Raw genomic sequence first — 21713 nt, 5'->3', positions numbered from 1 at the left:
AAATTTTGTCATTCTGTGTAGGTTCTAGTTGAATAATTTCTTCTAGAATTTTATCGGTATCAATAGTACCTTTTTTATTTTCAGTTACTTCAGGAATTTTTTCGACTTTGGCAAAGTCTATTTTCCTAGGTCTCCCCCTCCCTCTTTTTAGGGTTGGGGTTTCTTGGATTGCCCCAGCAATTTCTGGCTGTTCGGAGAATTCCAATTTTGGAGCTTTTTCAGTTTTTTCGGGAGTTGAAGTTTTCGGATTACCTTCAGCTTTCTTGGCCTCCCTTTCCGCTGCACGTTGTGCACGCGCATTGGCACTGAGCTCTTTCAAAATGTTATTTGAAGCGTTTTTTAGGTCACTTTTTGAAATTGGCTCAAAATTTGGAGTTGAAAACTCATCAAATTCTTCATCCATTTCGTTTTGAAGTTCTTTTTCATATTCTGTTAGAAAATCTTTAATTTTCTGTTCTAATGTTCGAGAGTCTAATTTTGACTTTAAACAGGTGTCGTTTTTCAGTTTTTCCAAATTTTCTTTGGAAATGAAAGGGGTGAGTTGGCGTATGTTGGCTACCCTATTAACTGTACTTCCATCCTTAGGCTGTAATAAGTAACAGTTGTGCCCATTTCTCTGAATTATTACGAAAGGACCTGTCCTCTTTTCATACAATTTTGAAGCAGTTTTTCGTTCCGCATTCGATTGTTTGTGATTTGTCATAAGTACCCAATCTCCTGGTTTTAATAGGATAGGGTCTAAGTGCGATTTATTGAAAGCATATTCTTCTTCAATTCTTTTTAATCGCCTTTTCTCTCTTATGAAATTTTCAATCACTTGTCTTTCAGACATTTCACTTATACATTGCTGTTTTTGCTCAACTGTGTAAACAGCCTTTTTTGCAAGATTATCAGCAATTATATTCGTGTATTCATGTTTTCTGGCATAAACATGAATAAATTCTACGCTTTCAAATTCCAGTTTTAATTCTAAGATTTTCTTAAATAGCATTTCATGGTGGACTGGTTTATTTTTAGCATTTTTCCAGTTATTCGTTTGCCATGTTGATATGCTATAATTTAGAGCTTTTACAGCATAATTGCTGTCACTCAAAAGTTTTACTTTTTTGATATTATTAGCTCTTAGCACTCTAAGTGCCACATGAATCGCCATTAATTCTGCCAAATTGTTAGAAGTGGCATAATGCTTGTTGACAATTCTTTCAGAAATGTTCATTTTGGAATCTGGAGCAAAACATATTCCGATTCCAGCTATGGCGTTTATGTCGCCATTTTTAGAACAAGCCCCGTCAGCTGTCACCCTGACGTAGCCATCAGTGTCATAGATTAAGTCCTTTTCTGGATCCAATTTATTTTCCATGCATTTTAAAAATGTCGTCGAGGGAATTTCTTTCTCAGACATCTTTTTTCTAATTTTTGTTAATTCGAATTTGAAATCAAATTTCATTGATTGTTGAGGTAGGGTTTCGCAAATTTTATCTTTAATGCCCCATGCCTCATTAGGTTTAAAACCAAAGGAGGTTGGAGTATTATTCAACTCCAACTCAACCTCAGTTATGAGTAGGTGCCATCCCAGATGAGTTTTATAAGGATCATGATTTTTATTTAATTTGACCCTAATTTTATCTCCAATTGATCTCATTGTCCTTTCCACCGACGATGATTGTGGATTATACACATTTGTGTGTGCCACTTTGATTCCATGGTTTTCTAATAGATTATACCATGAGTCCGAAATAAATTGTGACCCATTATCTGTTATGACCTTTTTGATCTCAACCTTTTTATTGTTTATGTACTCTATGATTGTAGCCATTTGCTGACACACTTCTTTCTTTTTAATTTGAAATAAGGTGCGCAACCAAGTTTTATTTGAAAAAATATCTTTTACAACCAAGAGGTATTTTGGTTGATTTTTTAAAGCAGGTAGGGGTCCATAAATGTCCGCTGAGAGTACATCACCAATAGCGTATGCCTCAATCTGAGCATATTCTATTGTTTTGCTATTTGTGTAGCTTTTATTGACTTTGCATACGATACATGTATTGCAAATTTCCTTAATGTATGCCAACGAGCATTGATGGTAGTAAATTCTGCGAAAAATCATATCTAATTTCGCAGCCCCTACATGGCCATAGGAATCGTGTAGATAGTCTATGGTGTCATAAAAAAGTTCGTCTGGGAGACATGGGACTTTCAGTCCATTTTCCAAAATTCTGTATAGAACTTTTTCATTGTTCTTAGAATTTTGAATTTCAAATTTCATCATTTTCAATTTCTGAATGTCACGTTGTTTCTTATTATTTAAGGGAACTTTTTCTTCTAAAATTCTCATAATTTTTTGACACGTAACATCAAAGCTTTGAATTTTACCAATTTGCTCTAATTTTCTGTGCAATTCTGAAATGTGTTCTTGCATAAAATTTACTGAGATGGGCTCAAGATCGGAACCAAAATTTTCAATATCAGTTTCTGAATTTCCCAAATCAGTGTCCGAGCTTTCAATATCAGCTTCATAGCTGTCAATTTCTAAGGCTTTAATTTCCAACTCAGGCGCTTTGATTTTGTAAAGTGACTTATTTGAGTGGATCATGTCGTACACTAAGTCAAAACTGTTAAGCACTGTAATCCAGTGAGCCGCTTTTCTGTGAGTTTGAGAAATTTCTCTGAATCTATTGACTATTGGCAATAAATTTGATCTCACATGAACAGTTCTTCCATGTAACCACATTTGCAATTTTAAAATGCTTTTTACGAGACACATTATTTCTTTATCAAATAATGTAAATTCTTTCTGATGCTCTTTGAAAGCATTTGAGACAAACATGATGATTTGTTTTTCCTCATCACGTCTGAAAAATAATACTCCATTCATCTCATCATGCGATATTTGGGTATCTAAGTATAAATCTCCTTCCCTGGGGGGTTGCTGCAATTTGAAATCTTTGTTATATAGTTCCTTGAGCTTTTCAAAAGCTTTTTGCTGCTCCTCTCCCCATTCTACGTTTTGAGATTCACCTTTTGTGAGCTCATAAATGGGCTTCACAATTTGGGAATATTCAGGAATAAAATTCCTATATAATCCTGTCAGACCAACTAGGGCTAAAATGTCATTTTTCTTTTTCAAAGAAAATTTACCCCTTTTGGTGTTTTTCTTTTCGAACTCTTCCAATTTTTTCAGTTTTTCACTTTGTTTCTCAATGCCTTTGTCACTGAGCACAAATCCGAGATGATCAGCTCGATTTCTGAAAAATTGAGTTTTCGTTGGGTTGAGCTTTAAGCCACTCTCACGAATGAGTTCAAAAACTTCAATTAAGTTGTCCAAGCACTCTTCAAAAGTTTCTCCTGAAATTTTCAAATCATCTACGTACTTGGTACGACCCTTTTTATTTGCAATTATTGCATTGATCATGAGTATAAAAAGTCCACTTGATACTTTAGTACCATAAGGTAGTCTTGTGAACTCATAAACTTGCCCCTCTAATTGAAAGGCAGTAAATTGTCTGGATTTTTTATTCAATAGTCTTTGTAAAAATCCAGCAGTGAAATCGAGAGTACAAAATAAGATATCTCCAGGATTGTCAAAAATCATACTTTCAATTGTATCCGGCTCTGTTAACACGTTTTCTAAGTGTTTGTTTAATTCATCCGCATCCAGGCAGAGCCGGATATCCCCGTTTTTCTTAACAACAGGTGCGAGCGTATTGATATAGGTCGAGTGTGAGGGTCGAATTATATCAAGTGCAAGCATTTTTTCTACAGCTTTTCTGATGCCAGGTAAAAGTTTTTTACTTGGTCTGAACTTTTCACCTCTCCAAGGTTTCAAGTGTTCATTTCCAGGTTTGAATTTAAAGTCCACTTCTTCACCCTTATAGCATCCTGGGTTCAAGCTGAAGATGTCCTTATATTGGCATAATTTTTCTTCTGCCAATTTAGCCTGTTCTGGTGTGATTGATTTATTTTTCACAGCATCACATAAGTCTTTATTCAAATTTTCGAGAAAAAGTTTTCGAGCTTTTTCTTCTTCTAATTTTATTTCTTTATGGATATCAGCCAATTTTGTGTATTTGGCCATATCTATAACCATTCTATGGCCCTGCCTACTGGTTTGAGTCAGTGAGAACATAGTGAAAGCTTCATGAGCTTCATCTGCATTCATGAAAGGAATTACGTATTCATTATTGGGGTCCATCTTACAGGTGGCTACCCTTTCTGGAATATCAATCAGAATTTTTATGTATTCTAATGATATTCTTCCCATAATGAATGTACTTCCCGAAGATTCGAGTACATAAAATGGCACTCCAATGAGCTCAGTGCCAAATTCAAGTTGAATTACAGCTAAATGGCTCATTGACCTTATGACTGTATTGTCAGCCAACCTAAGTTGGACTGTACGTCGGAGGGGTATAAATCTGATGTACTCGGGTGACTCCCTCAGCAAGGTTGTCAGTAATTTTTTCGAAATTGCGTTTGGTAGGGCCCCTGAGTCCAATTGTAGAGCGAAGGTTTTTTTGCCTATGTGTATTGGAATGACACAAGTAGGGTCATTCACGGTTTGAGTCACTAATTGTGGCCCCACGTTGGGCGCCAATGTTAAATAGCTACGTATAGGCGTTGCGTACGATGTGAGGATAAGAATATTTCCCTAATGGGTTAGGATAAAACTAACTCCCTAAGAGATGTCTTATGTCACCTTTGAAACTGTACTTACCCGCTGCTAGCTCAGCTCTTACAACACCAATATGTAACGATTTAAACAGATTTAGTCGAGTTTACCTTGTATTAATTCGAACCGCACGCGAAATAAGAACACACGATAAACACGAACAGTGTATTATAATTTAAATAAATAAATTACAACACGATACTTAAGTCTAAAATATATAAAAAACTCTACGCGTATAACCGATACTAATATTCCACCGAATAGTGGCGCAAGTAGGATCGCTTTTACCTACTTCCGTGTAACTATCAAATTGCCCGCGTTGGGTAGCGAATTTAGGACTTAAGTTTAAACGCGAATACTCTCCCTTAAACACGAACGTTAAGGCAGAGGACCTGAGACTCAAGCACAACTCTTACGTAGGAGTGAGTGGCCTTATTACTTTTCCGCGGTCAGACCTACCAGACGAAGCGCGAATCGACAAGTGAAGATCAATTCCATTTCAACTTGGCTTCTAGCCTCGAGTTGAGAAGGAATTGAGCTTTACGAACTTGTGAGCTTTTCACATCTGCCCTTAATGGAACGATGTGAAAATACCTCTTGGGTGGTTCCCACGTACTTAACACCTTACCTAAGTGCATCGAATATATACTTTCATCTAAGTAAAGTACTGTAGAATCGAATTATTGATTGGATTCTCCAGTACTTCCTTTAATGATGAAAGATTTACAATCCCACTGAGAGAGATACGATGAATATCCCTGTCTAGCCAGTGAAGGCATATTGTCCCCTTACAAGGGGATTATTTTCTCACCTGAGATCACCACTTCAGGGAGTGGGAGCGGAAAAAATCGCACATTTTTTTTTTGGAATATAGTTAAGGACCACCCTAATTCACATGCATGCGTTCTTAGTTTCTATTTTATGAATTGATGTACGTAAATAAGTACTCGTTTCTCATCTTCAAACTTTTCATTTTAGGTGTAAATGGTCAATTTCAATGGCGGCGAGAAGAAGCTACACTGTTGTTAGCACGGAGTGTGATGGTGATATATCAGTGGACGTCATTGCAACTTCATGGTTAACTGAGGATGAAAAAGCATATTTTTACCCACCCAGCAATATTAAGAAAAACTTAAGGTGCTACATATTCGAGAAGTGTGCCGGGTACGATGAGAAAACGTGGGAAAAATTTCCAGTTAGAAAAATATATCAAAGGAATATCAGTGAGTATATTTCTTAAAATCTATGTCAAATTCTCTTAAACCATACATGCATATAAATACTGTATTGCTTACTGTGAACACATATATTAATAGTTGATTATTTTACACTTATCTAGAAAAACTCATTGAAGCGCAAGGTATACAAAAAAAATATGAGTTGGAAAGTGAACAAGAATCGTCATCAAATTTAAGGCAGCGGAGAGCAAAATATGTTAAGAAACCTGCGCAAGTGCCAGATACCCCTTCCGATGAATTTGCAGATAATATTAAAAACCCAACAAAACGAAAAATGCTTCCTAAAAAGAAAGGTAAATGTCTTAAAAATTATAATTTGCAAAACCAATTTTCTAACTCAATTTTCAGCTGGTAAATGAACAATTTCCAAAAAAAAAAGGTGATTTAGATGAAAAAGTTTCATTTTCCCCAAAAAAATTCCCGACTTTTCAATTTGAATGAAATCTTATGTGGTGTTCTGTGACTGATTTGAGGTTTTCGAGTTTGAATCTGGTGTCTATCTGGAACCACATTTGCTTTTTTATCAAAAATTGAATATTTTTTTTTTATAGTGGAAATTTTCTTCATCTCAAACACTGGAGCATTAAATGTAATTTTTGTACTCAGCTGAGACCTCAAATAGTCAGAAAACATCAAGAAAATTGCAATTTGCATTTTGCAGAAACAATTTTCTAAATCAATTTTGAGGTGAGAAGTGAGTGATTTTTTAGGGAACAGATAATTTGCCTGAAAATTGAACTCCGGAAATGAATTCATTGCGCTAAATCCCTCCTAAAATTTCTGTTTGTTTTGCTACCTAAAAAATATATTGTTTTTTAAAATACTTACTTACCTGTTGACATTTTTTAGATTTTTCAAATTGAAAAAAAAAAATTGCGAAAAGTGTTACGTGACTGATTTGAGATCATTAAGTTCAAATACATTGTATTAGAAAGAAGGGTGGGGGGGGAGAAAGGTTTTCCTGGCTAACTCGAGGTCCCAGAGTGCAACCTATAACTGTGTAATTTTTTGAAAACTTATATTTAATTCAAAAAAAAAAAAAATCATGTTATTTCAGGTGCCATAGTGAAAGTTAATAAAAAGCAACGAATTTTGAATGAATCGTCATCAGATTGTGGTAATTCCTCTGTTTCTGATTCGTCATCTGAAGGTATTGAAGACTTGCTTAAATCACCGCCAAGACGGAAAGGTACCTACTCAATATCACTGCTTACTTTACTTATCGTATATTTAAAAAATGGATGTAATTTTATCATAGTCTTCATTTCAGCAGATGATGACTATTTTGAAGATTCATTTCAATCGTTATGCAGCTTCCTCGCCGAAACAGCTAAGATTTCAAACAGTTTTCAATACATCTGCTCACAACTCACCAGTAGTTGAATCTCCGAGAACCCATCGATCACCATTGAATCAAAAAACTCCGGAAAAACTAAACTCTTCTAACAATTCTATGTGGTCACCAACGTACTTGAATACAAAATCTCATCATTTGGCATCAAACTCACCTAAAGCTTCTCGACAGAAAGGGTCCACTGTACCTCAGCCAGTATTACCTAAAAAATTGCTTGATTTTGATTCATTGGGCCCCAGATCTTCACCGATTAAAAACACACCAGAAAAACGTCGTTCTCATTCTAATGGTGGTGTCTGGACACCAACGCGCTCAAATGTGTCATTCTATCATGTGCCATCAAACATGAGAAACTCGCCAAAAGCTCAATCAAGGAGAACACCTGTATTGCCGCTTGCTATGATTTCACCTGATGAAAGATCGATCCAAGAAATACCACAATCCCATAGATTTTCATTACATGGCCAAAAGCACTCTGAAAAACATTCTCAAAAAGCACCTCAAACCTACAGATCTTCATCACATGGCCAAAATCATAACGGACAGCACTCCCATTCTACTAATAATGTTCATTCGTCAGCACATACTACTACAAACGACTACTATTCATCAAAAAAAATCAGTTCACCTCATGAATCAACTGCAGACAAATTGAGTAAAATACTACATGAGATGGAGGTACGACTGACGGTAAAAGTGCGGACAATTGTAGACGAAGCACTGAAGAATTTTAGCCACAACTTCTCAGTAAATCATACTACAATAGAACCAGAAGAGAACGAAAATGACGATGTGACGAATGTGCAGGACATTGTTGGGCTACCTCTAGCCAACTATGAAGTATTTAAAACGTTTGAAAAAAAAACTCAAAAGTGAAAAAAGTTTCAAAGAAAAATATGTAAGTACCTATAAGTATGACCATTCTGCACATAGAAATCATTATTAATATGTAGGTACCTACTCCTACCAATACCTATGTATATGTACCATAAATCCATCTAGTGTATTCTACATAAGTGTAATGACTGTTTGCAGAAAAAATACCTGAGAAATTGTGTCGATAAGGACCTGAAAAGCACCGTAAGAAATATGATTTCCCGCACTTTGGAATCCTCTTTGATGGCTGCCTGTAGTATAATGGGGCGAGGTGATAATGGAAAAATCCCATTGATTTTTTACGCAAATTTACACATGTATTATTGGTAGGTATCATTTTGTGTTCACTTAAAAAAATGTGATACTTATATGCGAAGCTATTTCATTTGCATATGTGTACGTATTGTTATTTCAGATGTACTGGAGAAAACTTACCCCTTTCTATGTAAGAAAAGTGTGAAGACTGCGCTCAGCTCAAAACTAACAAAGTTTGCTGACTCAGTGAAGAAACGAAGATCAAATATCCATGCCGAATCTCTAGAAATCCGAGACCAGTACTTAAATGACGAAGAGGAGCGCATAAATCGTGAATCTTCAGCTATGGTGGAAGATGGGGAACAATCTGTAGAATGATTTTTTGTGCATTTTCTCCTGTTTTGACTTTCACATTTTATATTTTAGCGATTTTTTTAAAAATCAATTTTTTCCTGATTTTATTATACCTAAGTATTACTTAAAATGAATTTTTTGTCTGAATTTTTTTTAAACTTTATCAACTTGAGCTTTTCTGTTTTTTTATAACAAGTTTCTTTCAATGTTATGATGTTTGAAATATTTTTATACTTGTGAGTTCTCTGTTCAGAATTTTCAGTGATTTTCTTAGAATGACTTTTTGTGCATTTTCTCCTGTTTTGACTTTTACATTCTGTATTTTAATGATTTTTTTAAAAATTAATTCTTTCCTGATTTTATTTTGAGTATTGGAATTAATTTTTGTTGAATTTTATCACCTTGAGCTTTTCTGATTTTTTGTAACAATTTTCCTTCAAGATTACCTATCATGTTTGAAATATTTTAATGCTCATGAGTCTGTTTGGAATTTTAAGTGATTTGTTTAGAATGTTTTTTTGTGCATTTTCTCCTGTTTTGTCTTTTACATTCTTCATTTTAATGATTTTTTTTAAAAATTAATTCTTTCCTGATTTTATTTTGAGTTTATATTAAAATTAATTTTTGTTGAATTTTATCAGCTTGAGCTTTTCTGATTTTTTGTAACAATTTTCCTTCAAGGTTATGATGTTTGAAATATATTAATCCTCGTGAGTCTGTTCGGAATTTTAAGTGATTTGTTTAGAATGATTTTTTGTGCATTTTCTCCTGTTTTGAATTTTACATTCTTCATTTGAATGATTTTTTTAAACAATTAATTCTTTGTTGATTTCATTATGAGTATTAAAATGAATTTTTTTGCCTGAATTTTTTTTTGAATTTTATCACCTTGTTGAGCTTTTGTGATTTTTTCGCAAAAATTTTCCTTCAGGTTATATGTAAAATATTTTAATGCTCGTGAGTTCTCTGTGTTCAGAATTTTCATTAACTTTTCCTCTTATTTTGAATTTTATTGATTAATTTTGTTCTTGATTTTGGTGAAACCTTTTGTAATTATTTTGATAATTTTCTCCCTATTTTGTCTCAAAATCTAGTAACAGCTTTAGCTTAAAGTTTTGCAGAATTCTCTTTCTTACGGAGTTTGATTGAGCTTCTCAAAACTTGCTGGTTTATTTCGAATTTTTTAGGAGCTTTTCTTGATTTTTTCACATTTTAGAATTTTTGTGAATTTTCTTTCAATTTTTACTGTTTTTTGTTTTTGTTTTTTTCTTTAAATTGTAGTGATTTTTGCTGTAATGTTAATTGGTGTTTTTTTCAATTGTTTTCCCGAATTTTGATTACACCCCCCCCCCCACTGTCCTTTATCACTGATTTTAATATGTTTTATATTTTCGATTTTTTTCTGTACTTTCATAATTTTTGATTTTTTTCCAAATTTTGATTTCAAGCCCCCCTCGCCCTTTTCCCCGATTTTTTTCACGTTTCAGGATATTATTTGTGAGTTTTTTTTTCAATTTTCACTGTTCTTTTTTTTTTGAAATTGTGTAGTGTTTCTTACTGTAATGTGATCGGAGGTGTTTTTTCTAACTATATTTTCCCAAATTTTGATTTCAAGCCCCCCCTCGCCCTTTACCATTGATTTTAATGTTTTCTATTTTTTCAGTACTTTGATAATTTTTGATTATTTTTATGCTGCTGAAGCAAATTTTGATGAAAATTTCGATGCAAATGTCGACACATCCACATCCGTCACTTTTGGATGCCAAATGTCGATGTGAATTTTGACACTGTGTGGAGCGAATTGTCGACATGAATGTCGATCAACATTGATCGACAATTACATCCACATTGGGCTCGACACAGGGTCGAAATTCACATCGACATGTGACATCCAAAAGTGACGGATGTGGATGTGTCGACATTGACATCGAAATTGACATGGTCATTGTTGTACGGGAAGCCTCTTGTGCCCCAAAATAAGGGTATTCATTAATTCTTCAATCAGGCAAATTTCTAAAATTTTTCAGTGTGAAAAAAGTCAACGCAGTAAAAAAAATGTTCGAAAATGGAAAAATATTAACGTTTGAAATTAATGAAATTTCTCTGAAATTTAAGGAACGGAATATATGTAAATTGCATAAAACATAATCAGAAATTCAGAATAAACTACAGTTAAAAGTGAAAAATGTCAAAAAACAGTGGAAGTTTTTTGTGATATTTCACAAAATTTGAAAAAAATGCATAAAACATCATTAAAATAACTGAAAAACACGAGTAAAGTAAACAAAAAAAAAATCGTTGTAAAATCAACAAAAAATGTTGAAATTTCAATGAAATTGGGCAAAAATTAAATGAATAGGCTTGAAAACATAAAAAAGCTGTATAAAAACATTAATGAAGTACCATCAATCATTGAGAAGTCACGAAACTTCAGTAAAATTGAACAAAATTGATGAAAAATTGCACAAAACATCGTTTAAATGATCTAAAAATATCAATCAAACATCAAAATCACTGCAAGTAAAAGAAAAGATGCAATTTTAGTAAAATTTGACAATAATTACATGAAAAAGTATTAAAAACATGTTATAAAAATTATAAAATTTCCAAGAACGATCAAAAAGTAACCAAACTAGTGAAATTGGGTCGAAAAAAAGGTGTTTAAATGACAAAAAAATAATATATTAAAAAAAAGTAATCAAAATCAATAAATTCAACTTTGGCTGAATGTATACAAGATACTTAAAATGGCATGATGTAATCATAAAAAAATTCACAAAAAATTCTTGAATAAGCGTTGAAAATGATACACAAATAAAGCAACATTGAAAAGAGCAATAAAGTCACTGAACATTAGCCAAAATCACCTGAAATTTCAGTGAAATTTGGAAAAAATTGCATGAAAAAGTGCTCAAAACGTGCTAAAATGATTCATCAATGCCACAAAAATAATCAACATCACTGAAAATCGCTAAAAACTAGTAAAATCTCAGTAAAATCCAAAATTTGTCAAAATACGAGTATCATCGAAATTATAAAAAAACGCCTGAAAAAAGGCAGTAATAAAAATCACTGAAAATCACCTAAAAGTAATTAAATTTCGGTGAAATCTATCCAAATTTGCCAAAAATTGTATAAAACATCAACTAAATGACTTAAAAACATGAATAAACAAAAAAATCACTTTAAATAGAAAAAAACTGATGAAATATCTTCGAAATTTGCGAACAATTGCATTAAAATGTTGAAATTGTGCATATCAAATAACTTAAAAATTACAAAAAATGTAATAAGTCTCTAAAAATTACCAAAGCATAATGAAACTTTGGTAAGATTCGGATAATTTACTAGAAATTGTGTAAAATAACGTTTAATAATATACTTCAAAACATCAATAAAACATCAAAATGATTTCAAATCATTAAAAAACGATAAAATTTGGGCAAAAATTGCATAAAAAAGGACGCTACTATCAAAAATGTTGGACGTTCTTTCCAAATGGGCCTGTATGAAGACCAAGTTATTCCCCAATGTTCACCTCATATGAAATTCTAAGTTTTTTTAGGGTCGAAACATTTTATTTTTCAGCCAAACATAGAAACAATTCAGTTCCTAATTGGAATGAAGTATCCAAACCCTGAAACTTCATTTCACTGATTATAAAAATGTTTCCTTGGCGTGAAGGTGCATTTTTATGCACATTAATACCTGCAGTTCATTGAAGTATGAAACAAGAAAAAATTCTAAATTCGTAGCGAGTAATTCTACTTCAAGTGGAAGGCTACTCAGGAAAAATTATAGGCTTTCAGGTCGTACAAGGAACTGAGCCAGGAGTCCTCAAAGGATATAATATTTTGAAAACATATGGGGCTGAGATTCTACAATAAACACTTTTTTCGCCATCGTTTTGATAAATGTTCCATAAATCTTTACCCTCATTTTAGAAGACATTTGAAAACTAGACAGCTAAGCTGCAAAGTGTGCGTAGCTAGCTGCCTTTTCTACAGCTATAACCGTTATTACATCTAGGTAGTGCATAAGTGAATCAACCATGTCACAGTGATGAGAATTTTTGAAACTCTCACTGCTTCAAAATAATAATTGTTTTTCAGTGTTTTCATATTTTCCAAATTACAATAGGCATTTCAGAATAATTTATAAGCTTGTATTGCTTCTAAATTAAGAAATTTCTAATTGTTTTTCATAGTTTGCATTGTTTTAAAATTTACAAAATTTCAAATCGATTTCCCGAATTCCCCATCGCTACAATTTCATAAAGTTTTCAATAAATTTTCAGAATTTTGCATTGCTGCTGAGTTAGGAAATTTGCAATCAATTTTTAGAATTCATATTGCCTCTAAATAGTCAAATTTTGAATAATTTTTCAGAATTCTTATTGTCTTTAAATTAAAAAATTTCAAATTCAATTTTCAAGTTCATATTGTCCACAAATTGTAAAACGTTTACTCAATTTTTGGAATTCACATTGCCTCCAATTTTTCAGAATTCTCATCTTGTTCATAAATATTACAATACTTATTTCATATAATTTTCAAGTTCACATTATCTGCAACTTACAGAACTTTTAATCAATTTTTGGAATTCTCAGCGTCTCTAAATACAAATTTTCATATTATTTTTTTTAGAATTTCCATTGTCTTCAAATTTATAAATTTTCAAACCAATTTTCAGAACTTGCTTTTTATTCTAAATTAAGAATTAAATCTTATAAAATACCTATGTTAAGAATTTGCATTGCCTATTACACGAAAAAATATGGGTAATTTTTACAAAAAAATTCAACTAAATACTGGTATTTAGCACAATTAAGTACCAGATCCCATTCAATAATTTTTACTGTAATTGTATAGTAAAACTTATCATTTTAATAAATTTTGCTATAGGTACCAATAGTAAAAATCATTTTGTTTTAATAATTTTTACTAAATCATGATAATAAAAGTTACATGTTTCAATTGTACAAAAATTAGTTTAATTTCTCATTTTGAAGTAATTTTTAAATTATAAGTAAAAAGTTAAAAATTATTCATGTCAAGTAATTCTCACTTTATACTTATGGTTATAGGTAGACAAAAAATTAATGAAATGAATTTTTAGTTAGCAAATGATATCATAATTCATAACTCAGTTTCAGCATTATTTTTGCCCCATTACCATGTACTACATAGTAACTCCAAAGCATTTACCTATCCAATTTTCCTACGAAAAATCCGTCACCTACCTACTTACCTCACGGGGATTCGAACCTGGGTCCCTAAATTTCCTATTCCTACCTACATGCCCTAACCACTCAGCCACAACTTTGCTACGAGGGTTTGGGCATTAAAATAATATATTTGTTTGGTGAACGCCCCACCAAACCACGCCCACTTGGAATTTACAGCTAACAGACTGGGGGTGTAACAGGGTACAATGAAACACAGCTGGTGATGGAATACACTGGGGGTATAGCAGGGTACAATGAGCGGCAGGTGTTCTACAAGTCCCCTTTTCCCTTTTTTAGGATTTAATGCATTAAAATAAGGGTGCAATTTATCGTTACTTTAAAAAAGGGGGTTAGCACGATAACAGTAGGGTCATTCCATGTCAACTCAACCAACGTTTTTGGGTCATGTCCTTCGATTTTGCTCAAATTTTTTTTACAATATCTACCCACCCAGTAAGTAAGAAAACCGCAATCAGTTTGGTCCCAGCCCCCTCAGGAGGTGGGTGGGGGGGCTTCCATTATTTTCACATTGTCTCGAGGTACTCAACTTCAGCAGCCCATTCCTCAAAAACTATGATACTTTGATCAAAACTGATTTCACAGTTCGAAAGGGCATTGAATTTTGAACTTTTTAAGTATTTTGAAATTTTCAAAAGTTGAAAGTTGAACTTTCAATTTAAAAGTTCAAAATTCAAAATGGCGCTGTAAGTGGGAGCTACCATTTAAAATTTTGAAAAAATTTCCATGGACGTACATTTTGATACTTTTTCGAAATATTTAGGTTTCGAGATGGAACTCTTGACGGAGGGGGAGCACCCCCACCCCCAATTTTGGGTGAAACTTTCAAAAGAAAATCTGGGGCATGTGATGTATCGAATTGTATGTTTTTGGCCACGCTGAACACGAATATGACGTCAGATTTTCGATTGGACCCCATCCACGGCCCCCGACACCTCCTCAAAGGGGGTAAAAGTTCAAAAAAGCGTTTTGTTCGTGTGACACATGGAATAGTATGTTTTTGGTGACGCTGAACACGAATATGACGTCAGATTTGTGATTGGACCCGTCCACGGCCCCCAGCAATTCTCCAAAGGGGGGTGACCCCCCCAAAATGGTTACATTCGTGTGACACATGTAATAGTATGTTTTCGATATCGCTGAACACGAATATTGCCTTAGTTTTTCGAATCGACTACACCCATGGCCCCCAGAACCTCCCCCAATAGGTAAAAGTCCAAAAATATTGTTTGGGGCCATGGATGGGGTCCAATCACAAATCTGACGTCATATTCGTGTTCAGCGTCACCAAAAACATACTATTCCATGTGTCACATGAACAAAACGCTTTTTTGAACTTTTACCCCCTTTGAGGAGGTGTCGGGGGCCGTGGATGGGGTCCAATCGAAAATCTGACGTCATATTCGTGTTCAGCGTGGCCAAAAACATACAATTCGATACATCACATGCCCCAGATTTTCTTTTGAAAGTTTCACCCAAAATTGGGGGTGGGGGTGCTCCCCCTCCGTCAAGAGTTCCATCTCGAAACCTAAATATTTCGAAAAAGTATCAAAATGTACGTCCATGGAAATTTTTTCAAAATTTTAAATGGTAGCTCCCACTTACAGCGCCATTTTGAATTTTGAACTTTTAAATTGAAAGTTCAACTTTCAACTTTTGAAAATTTCAAAATACTTAAAAAGTTCAAAATTCAATGCCCTTTCGAACTGTGAAATCAGTTTTGATCAAAGTATCATAGTTTTTGAGGAATGGGCTGCTGAAGTTGAGTACCTCGAGACAATGTGAAAATAATGGAAGCCCCCCCACCCACCTCCTGAGGGGGCTGGGACCAAACTGATTGCGGTTTTCTTACTTACTGGGTGGGTAGATATTGTAAAAAAAATTTGAGCAAAATCGAAGGACATGACTTTCAAAATCGCCTTTTTTTGGTTGAGTTGACATGGAATGACCCAGTAGTGGGTTATCACGATAAATAAGTATTCACGATGAGAAAGAGGATTGCACGATAAAAAAGTATATTTCACAATAAAAAAATGCATTGCACGATTTCTTAAAAAACCAATGATAAATTAGGTGGTATCCACGATATAAATGATAGTAAGAACAATGAAAAATAAACAATTTCCACGAGAAGTTTTTGACAGAATGAACGATAAATAAGTGATGTTCACAATAAATAAGGGTAAATGAACGACCAAAAGTATCAGATTTTCGCGAGTGAATAAAAAATGAAGTGTTCTAGTAGGTACCTATTTCAATAAAACTTTACGAGATACCTATGCCGGATGACCTCATTTACGTTTTTGACCCAATGGGATGGATTTTTCTGCCAAGGGAGAGTTGAAATTCGGTAAATTTTCACCTCAGCCTAATACTTTTTCCCGAAATGTCCCAATTCTTCCCTAATTAGACTTGAAAAAAATCACAGATTTTCAATGAAATTACGAAAAATTCTATTTTTTCACCTATTTGATGGCCTTTGCACCCCCTCCTCCTTCTGAGGTCCGATTTAGGTTTCGAACCAAAATAATGTCAAAAATGAATTCTGGAGCCCAAAGAACGTACATATCAATACTCTACTCGACTTTTTCATAAATTTGCCCCTTTGCACCCCTCTCTCTTGGCCCCATTTGGGGTTCGAACCAAAATAACGTCAAAAATGAATTCTGGAGCCCAAAAAACTTACATACCGATACCCCGCCAATTGACTGTTTCAAAATATTTACCCCTTTACACCCCCTCATGGGGCCCCCATTTGAGGTTCGAACCAAAATAACGACAAAAATGAATTCAGCGCCTCAAAATACCTGTGTATTAAAAAGATTGACGTCAAAATTTGCATTCATTTCTGAAATATGATTTTTGACACCCTAAAAAATGAAAAATATCGTGCTAATCAATGAAAAATATCGTGTTTATCAATGAAAATTATCGGGCTGACACCTTTTTCAATGTTTGAAAAATGCTGTGCTCACCACCTAAACTACCGTTACTAAGCCACGTTTTATCGTTCAAATGGTTATCGTGCTAACCACCTTTTTTATCGTTCGATTATATATTTCCCTTAAAATAATGAACTAAAATTGCAATTACTCAGCAATTACCCATCCGAATTGAATGAAAATTAATCTATTCCCTCCGCCTTAATGATTCTCAAATGGTGTCCAATAGGTACAAAAAACGGTTGGATAGCTTAAGAGAACATTCAGTTCCAATAAAATTTCATTTCTCAAAGCGAAACCAATAGTGTGCTACGCACACTAAAAAAATGCAAGCAAAGCAGTGAATTTAGATATTTTGATTTTTTCAAGTCAACAGTTCGGGAGGTTTGAGCACTCAAATAACACTTTTGAAAGGTGGGGGGGGGGGCAGTTACCCAAAGGCAGAAAAAACTTGTTTTTAAGAACTATCCTACTTTTTCAGAAAAACCAAAGTTTCTGAGTATTCTCGGTTCTCCAGATTGTCTAATTCCAGTAATTTTCTCAAACAACACGTGACAATCTCAGCTAGCTTCAAAAATAGGCCACACGACAAAAAGAGCACCAAACTTACGCGAGTTTTTTCAAAAGAAACGTATACTAGTAGGTATAAAAAAATGCCCTCTCTTGACCCAGCTCGTTTTCTACTCGTAGGTACCAATTACAAACGCCAACGAGTATTCGCCATTCGCGTGAAATCGCTCGGGCATTCGATGTACTACTTATTCGAGGTAGCCTTTCGGATAATCTTCGTCGAAGGCACCCTAAATAATTCGATTTAGATTTTGAGGCTTTTGTCGTTCCGAGACATTTCTAGCAGTTAAGGCGTTTAATTTTTAAAACGAATTCGACAACGTGGTTGCTTCGCATCGTACCATAAACCATAACTGGCACAAGGGAGGCACAGGCGGCCGATTTTTCCAAGCGTAACTTGTTAGCAGCGCGCACCGGCACCGGCACCGTCCCTTAATATGAAACACAATTGACAGTCGAAAGTCTATTTTTTGACAGCTACGATAAATCCGTCAAATTTCAACGTAAACGCCTGTTTACCGGTGAATTTCAAATCTTCGTGTAAACAAACCAAACGATCGGGTGGTTTTCGGTGTTGTTGGTTTGAAAAAGAAAAAAAAGAAGGAAAAGGAAAACAAACGACGAAAATGTACGAGTAGCCGAGTAGGTACCAATAAAATGTACTATACAAAGTATACACAACACATACGTATGGCATGTCTGTTGTCTCCCACGTATTTGTATTTTAAATTCAGTTTGAATACGCGCGGTTTTGACTGACGAAGTATTTGAACGAGTAGTTATCTACCCTACGTACATTTAAGTAAACATACTGACCTTTTTACCATTTAGTAACCATGTCAGCTCGGGTACCGGAGTCGCCGGACTCGACGTACAATTTGCGTCCAGCGTATCGCCGACTGTGAAATTGGCCTGATTAAACGTTATATGAGGATCGTGCATTTGGCTCTCTGAAACATACGAGAAACAAAATTCGTATTTACTTGTATGAAGTATAAAAACCATTGACAAATACTGCAAAAGTTGGGCAATCTAGGAATATAAATTTTATGTAGGTAATACTTGAGTAGGTAAATGGAAAAAAATGAATTAAAATTGAATCGAGGCATTTCAATTTAATTAAACCAAAAATACATTAAAATGAATGAAATCAAAACTAATGATCAATTGACTTGCAAAATTATTTTTTAACCAATTTTTCTCAAAGGAAACTTCGCGAAAAATTCAAATACTTATTTCTATGAAAATATTTTTTGACCATTTTTGAAAAGATCTGAGCTCAAAATAAATTTGGTTATGATTTTCAGAATTTTTGAAAAAGTGTCATGCAACACATGAAAATACATAAGTTGAAATTTCAGCAGAAATAATCAAATTTGAATAAAAAAATTTTCGAGTAGTGCTGAAGAATTTTCAACCTAAACTTGGAGTGGGCAGAATCGCGTTAAGATTGATTCGAATCACGAATTACATATTTTAATTTTGGAGATTCGAACCGTTTCGAATCCCCAATCCAGTTGATCATTCGTAAAATGATTCGAATCACGAATCGCGAATCATGTAAATTTTTCGATAGTCCAGGAAAATTAGATGAAAAAAAAGGGTCATTGGGAAAAGTGAGGTAGAAAGCTGAATTTTGGTATACAGGTCCATTTTTTGGTGCTGAACACGAATCCGATGAGTACCCGGTCGTCCCTGGTGAGCTTTCTCCCCTATTGTGGATCTGAGCCCCCCAAAACCAGTTTTTTGCAATTTTCTCCCCCGCATTGCATTTTAGCGAAAAATGAGGTTAGACACAAGAATCTACGTCAAATTTCCGATCTAGTGACATATCAACTTTTCTTCTACCCTCAAGGGGGTTGGAACCACAACCATTCAAAAAAGGGGGGTTCCCTGAAAAATAAAAAACGTCTATAGGCGCCTAAGATGGGTGAAATGGTCCCCGACAGCGTTCGAGTTGATATTAGCATGAAAAGTGGGTACCATAGAGAAACCTCCGCGCAAAAAATTTCAGATCCACACCCCCTCCCCTTTTTGCGGAACCCTCCTTTTTTGAAATTTCAGTATCACTTTCCTCAGCCCCATTTCAACCGATTTTGAAAATTTTTCTTGAGGTTATGTATATGCTTGATAGGTAACCCCACAAAAATTTGCAACTCCCTCCCCTCATATTTACCCCCCAAAATGGCGTTTTTTTCATTTTTTTAGGCCTATTAACAATCAAGATTGCGAGGTAAAATTTTGTAAACACGTTTTTTGGATGTATTTTTGGCCCCCAAACATCATATACTGCAACGGCCAAAATTGCATTTCCAATTTTCTATTTTTTTTATTTTTTATTATTTATTTTTTTCCTCTTTTTTCTTACAATTAGCGATATTGTTTAAAAATATTTGGCCGCGCTCGGTTTTTTTTCTATTTTTTGTGTTCAAATTTTTCCTCTCTTAAAAATATTCGGCCGCGTTCAAGTTCTGTTTTTTTGGTTTTTATGCTCGGAAAATTTGTCGAATCATTCTTCATTCCTTTTCAATTCGTTATACGCGTTATACGTCAATGTATTTCAATTTTTCTTATTATAAATGTTCAATTTTTTCATGTAATTTTTCATATTTATTTCTTTATAAAAGAATTTATCTAATGACGATTTGTTGATTTTTTATCGTCATGTCTGTTACAATACTATATTAGAAATTTTTGCTTTGGTGCGCCGTGGTAAAAACTTGAAATAATGTATCGTAGGGGGGTGGGGGTGAAATGGCAATTTTAAAAAAAAAACAACTATCAATGAGTAGGGTATCGTTTTCATATGATTCGATACCGCTGAGCACGAATATGACCTCAGATTTTTTGCTACACTCACCTACCCCTCTCCAGAGCCCCTCAGCCCCCTCAATTTTCACGATTTTCGAAATAAAGTTATTTTCGGAAATCGTGAGAATTGAGGGGGCTGAGGGGCTCTGGAGAGGGGTAGGTGAGTGTAGCAAAAAATCTGAGGTCATATTCGTGCTCAGCGGTATCGAATCATATGAAAACGATACTCTACTCATTGATAGTTGTTTTTTTTTCAAAATTGCCATTTCACCCCCCACCCCCCTACGATACATTATTTCAAGTTTTTACCACGGCGCACCAAAGCAAAAATTTCTAATATAGTATATGATGTTTGGGGGCCAAAAATACATCCAAAAAACGTGTTTACAAAATTTTACCTCGCAATCTTGATTGTTAATAGGCCTAAAAAAATGAAAAAAACGCCATTTTGGGGGGTAAATATGAGGGGAGGGAGTTGCAAATTTTTGTGGGGTTACCTATCAAGCATATACATAACCTCCAGAAAAATTTTCAAAATCGGTTGAAATGGGGCTGAGGAAAGTGATACTGAAATTTCAAAAAAGGAGGGTTCCGCAAAAAGGGGAGGGGGTGTGGATCTGAAATTTTTTGCGCGGAGGTTTCTCTATGGTACCCACTTTTCATGCTAATATCAACTCGAACGCTGTCGGGGACCATTTCACCCATCTTAGGCGCCTATAGACGTTTTTTATTTTTCAGGGAACCCCCCTTTTTTGAATGGTTGTGGTTCCAACCCCCTTGAGGGTAGAAGAAAAGTTGATATGTCCCTAGATCGGAAATTCGACGTAGATTCTTGTGTCTAACCTCATTTTTCGCTAAAATGCAATGCGGGGGAGAAAATTGCAAAAAACTGGTTTTGGGGGCTTAGATCCACAATAGGGGAGAAAGCTCACCAGGGACGACCGGGGACTCATCGGATTCGTGTTCAGCACCAAAAAATGGACCTGTATACCAAAATTCAGCTTTCTACCTCACTTTTCCCAATGGAATGTTATTTTTCCTGGACTATTTCCTCTCTTTGTTTTTTTTCTGACATTGTCTCCAAATAAAACGGTTACCAATTTCAAGAGATAACCAAAAATTTCTATCACGTTATGATAATTTTTTTTCCATCCATGATTCATAGAAATTCATTGCGAACCAGCGGAAGTTGCAGTGGTCGAAGCGTCATTATAAAAATGAAATTCTGGGCTTCCTGTCATTTACTTATCTCGCAAATGATTACAGATTATCCGTATGATTAAATATTTTGCGGTTCCCAGCGCTGCATAGTGTGTACCTACTTAGGTAGGTACCTATATAAATACGACAAACGTATTTATCTAACGCAGTTGTGCTTAAACAAGATTCAAATGAAAAA

The 21713-nt window shown here is 34.5% G+C and overlaps 2 protein-coding genes across 2 annotated transcripts in view; one reads left to right on the top strand and one right to left on the bottom strand.

Moving 5' to 3' along the window:
- Window positions 1-21713, bottom strand: part of LOC135848027 (uncharacterized) — a 623146-nt gene that overhangs the window by 59554 nt on the left and 541879 nt on the right. The window contains exon 5 of the mRNA XM_065367799.1: window positions 18320-18453. Within this exon, the coding sequence (XP_065223871.1) occupies window positions 18320-18453 (134 nt within the window). The remainder of the gene's footprint in view (window positions 1-18319; window positions 18454-21713) is intronic.
- LOC135848028 (uncharacterized) lies at window positions 5495-8159 on the top strand. The gene is made up of 4 exons (XM_065367800.1): window positions 5495-5892; window positions 6009-6200; window positions 6965-7096; window positions 7178-8159. The coding sequence occupies exons 1-4, from the start codon at window positions 5667-5669 to the stop codon at window positions 7288-7290; spliced, it is 663 nt and encodes a 220-aa protein (XP_065223872.1). The 5' UTR covers window positions 5495-5666; the 3' UTR covers window positions 7291-8159.

The sequence above is a fragment of the Planococcus citri genome, chromosome 5 (genome assembly GCF_950023065.1).
Source record: "Planococcus citri chromosome 5, ihPlaCitr1.1, whole genome shotgun sequence".
Lineage (NCBI taxonomy): Eukaryota > Metazoa > Arthropoda > Insecta > Hemiptera > Pseudococcidae > Planococcus > Planococcus citri.
Note: the sequence above shows the minus strand (reverse complement) of the source record. Positions and strands in the feature narration are given on the sequence as shown.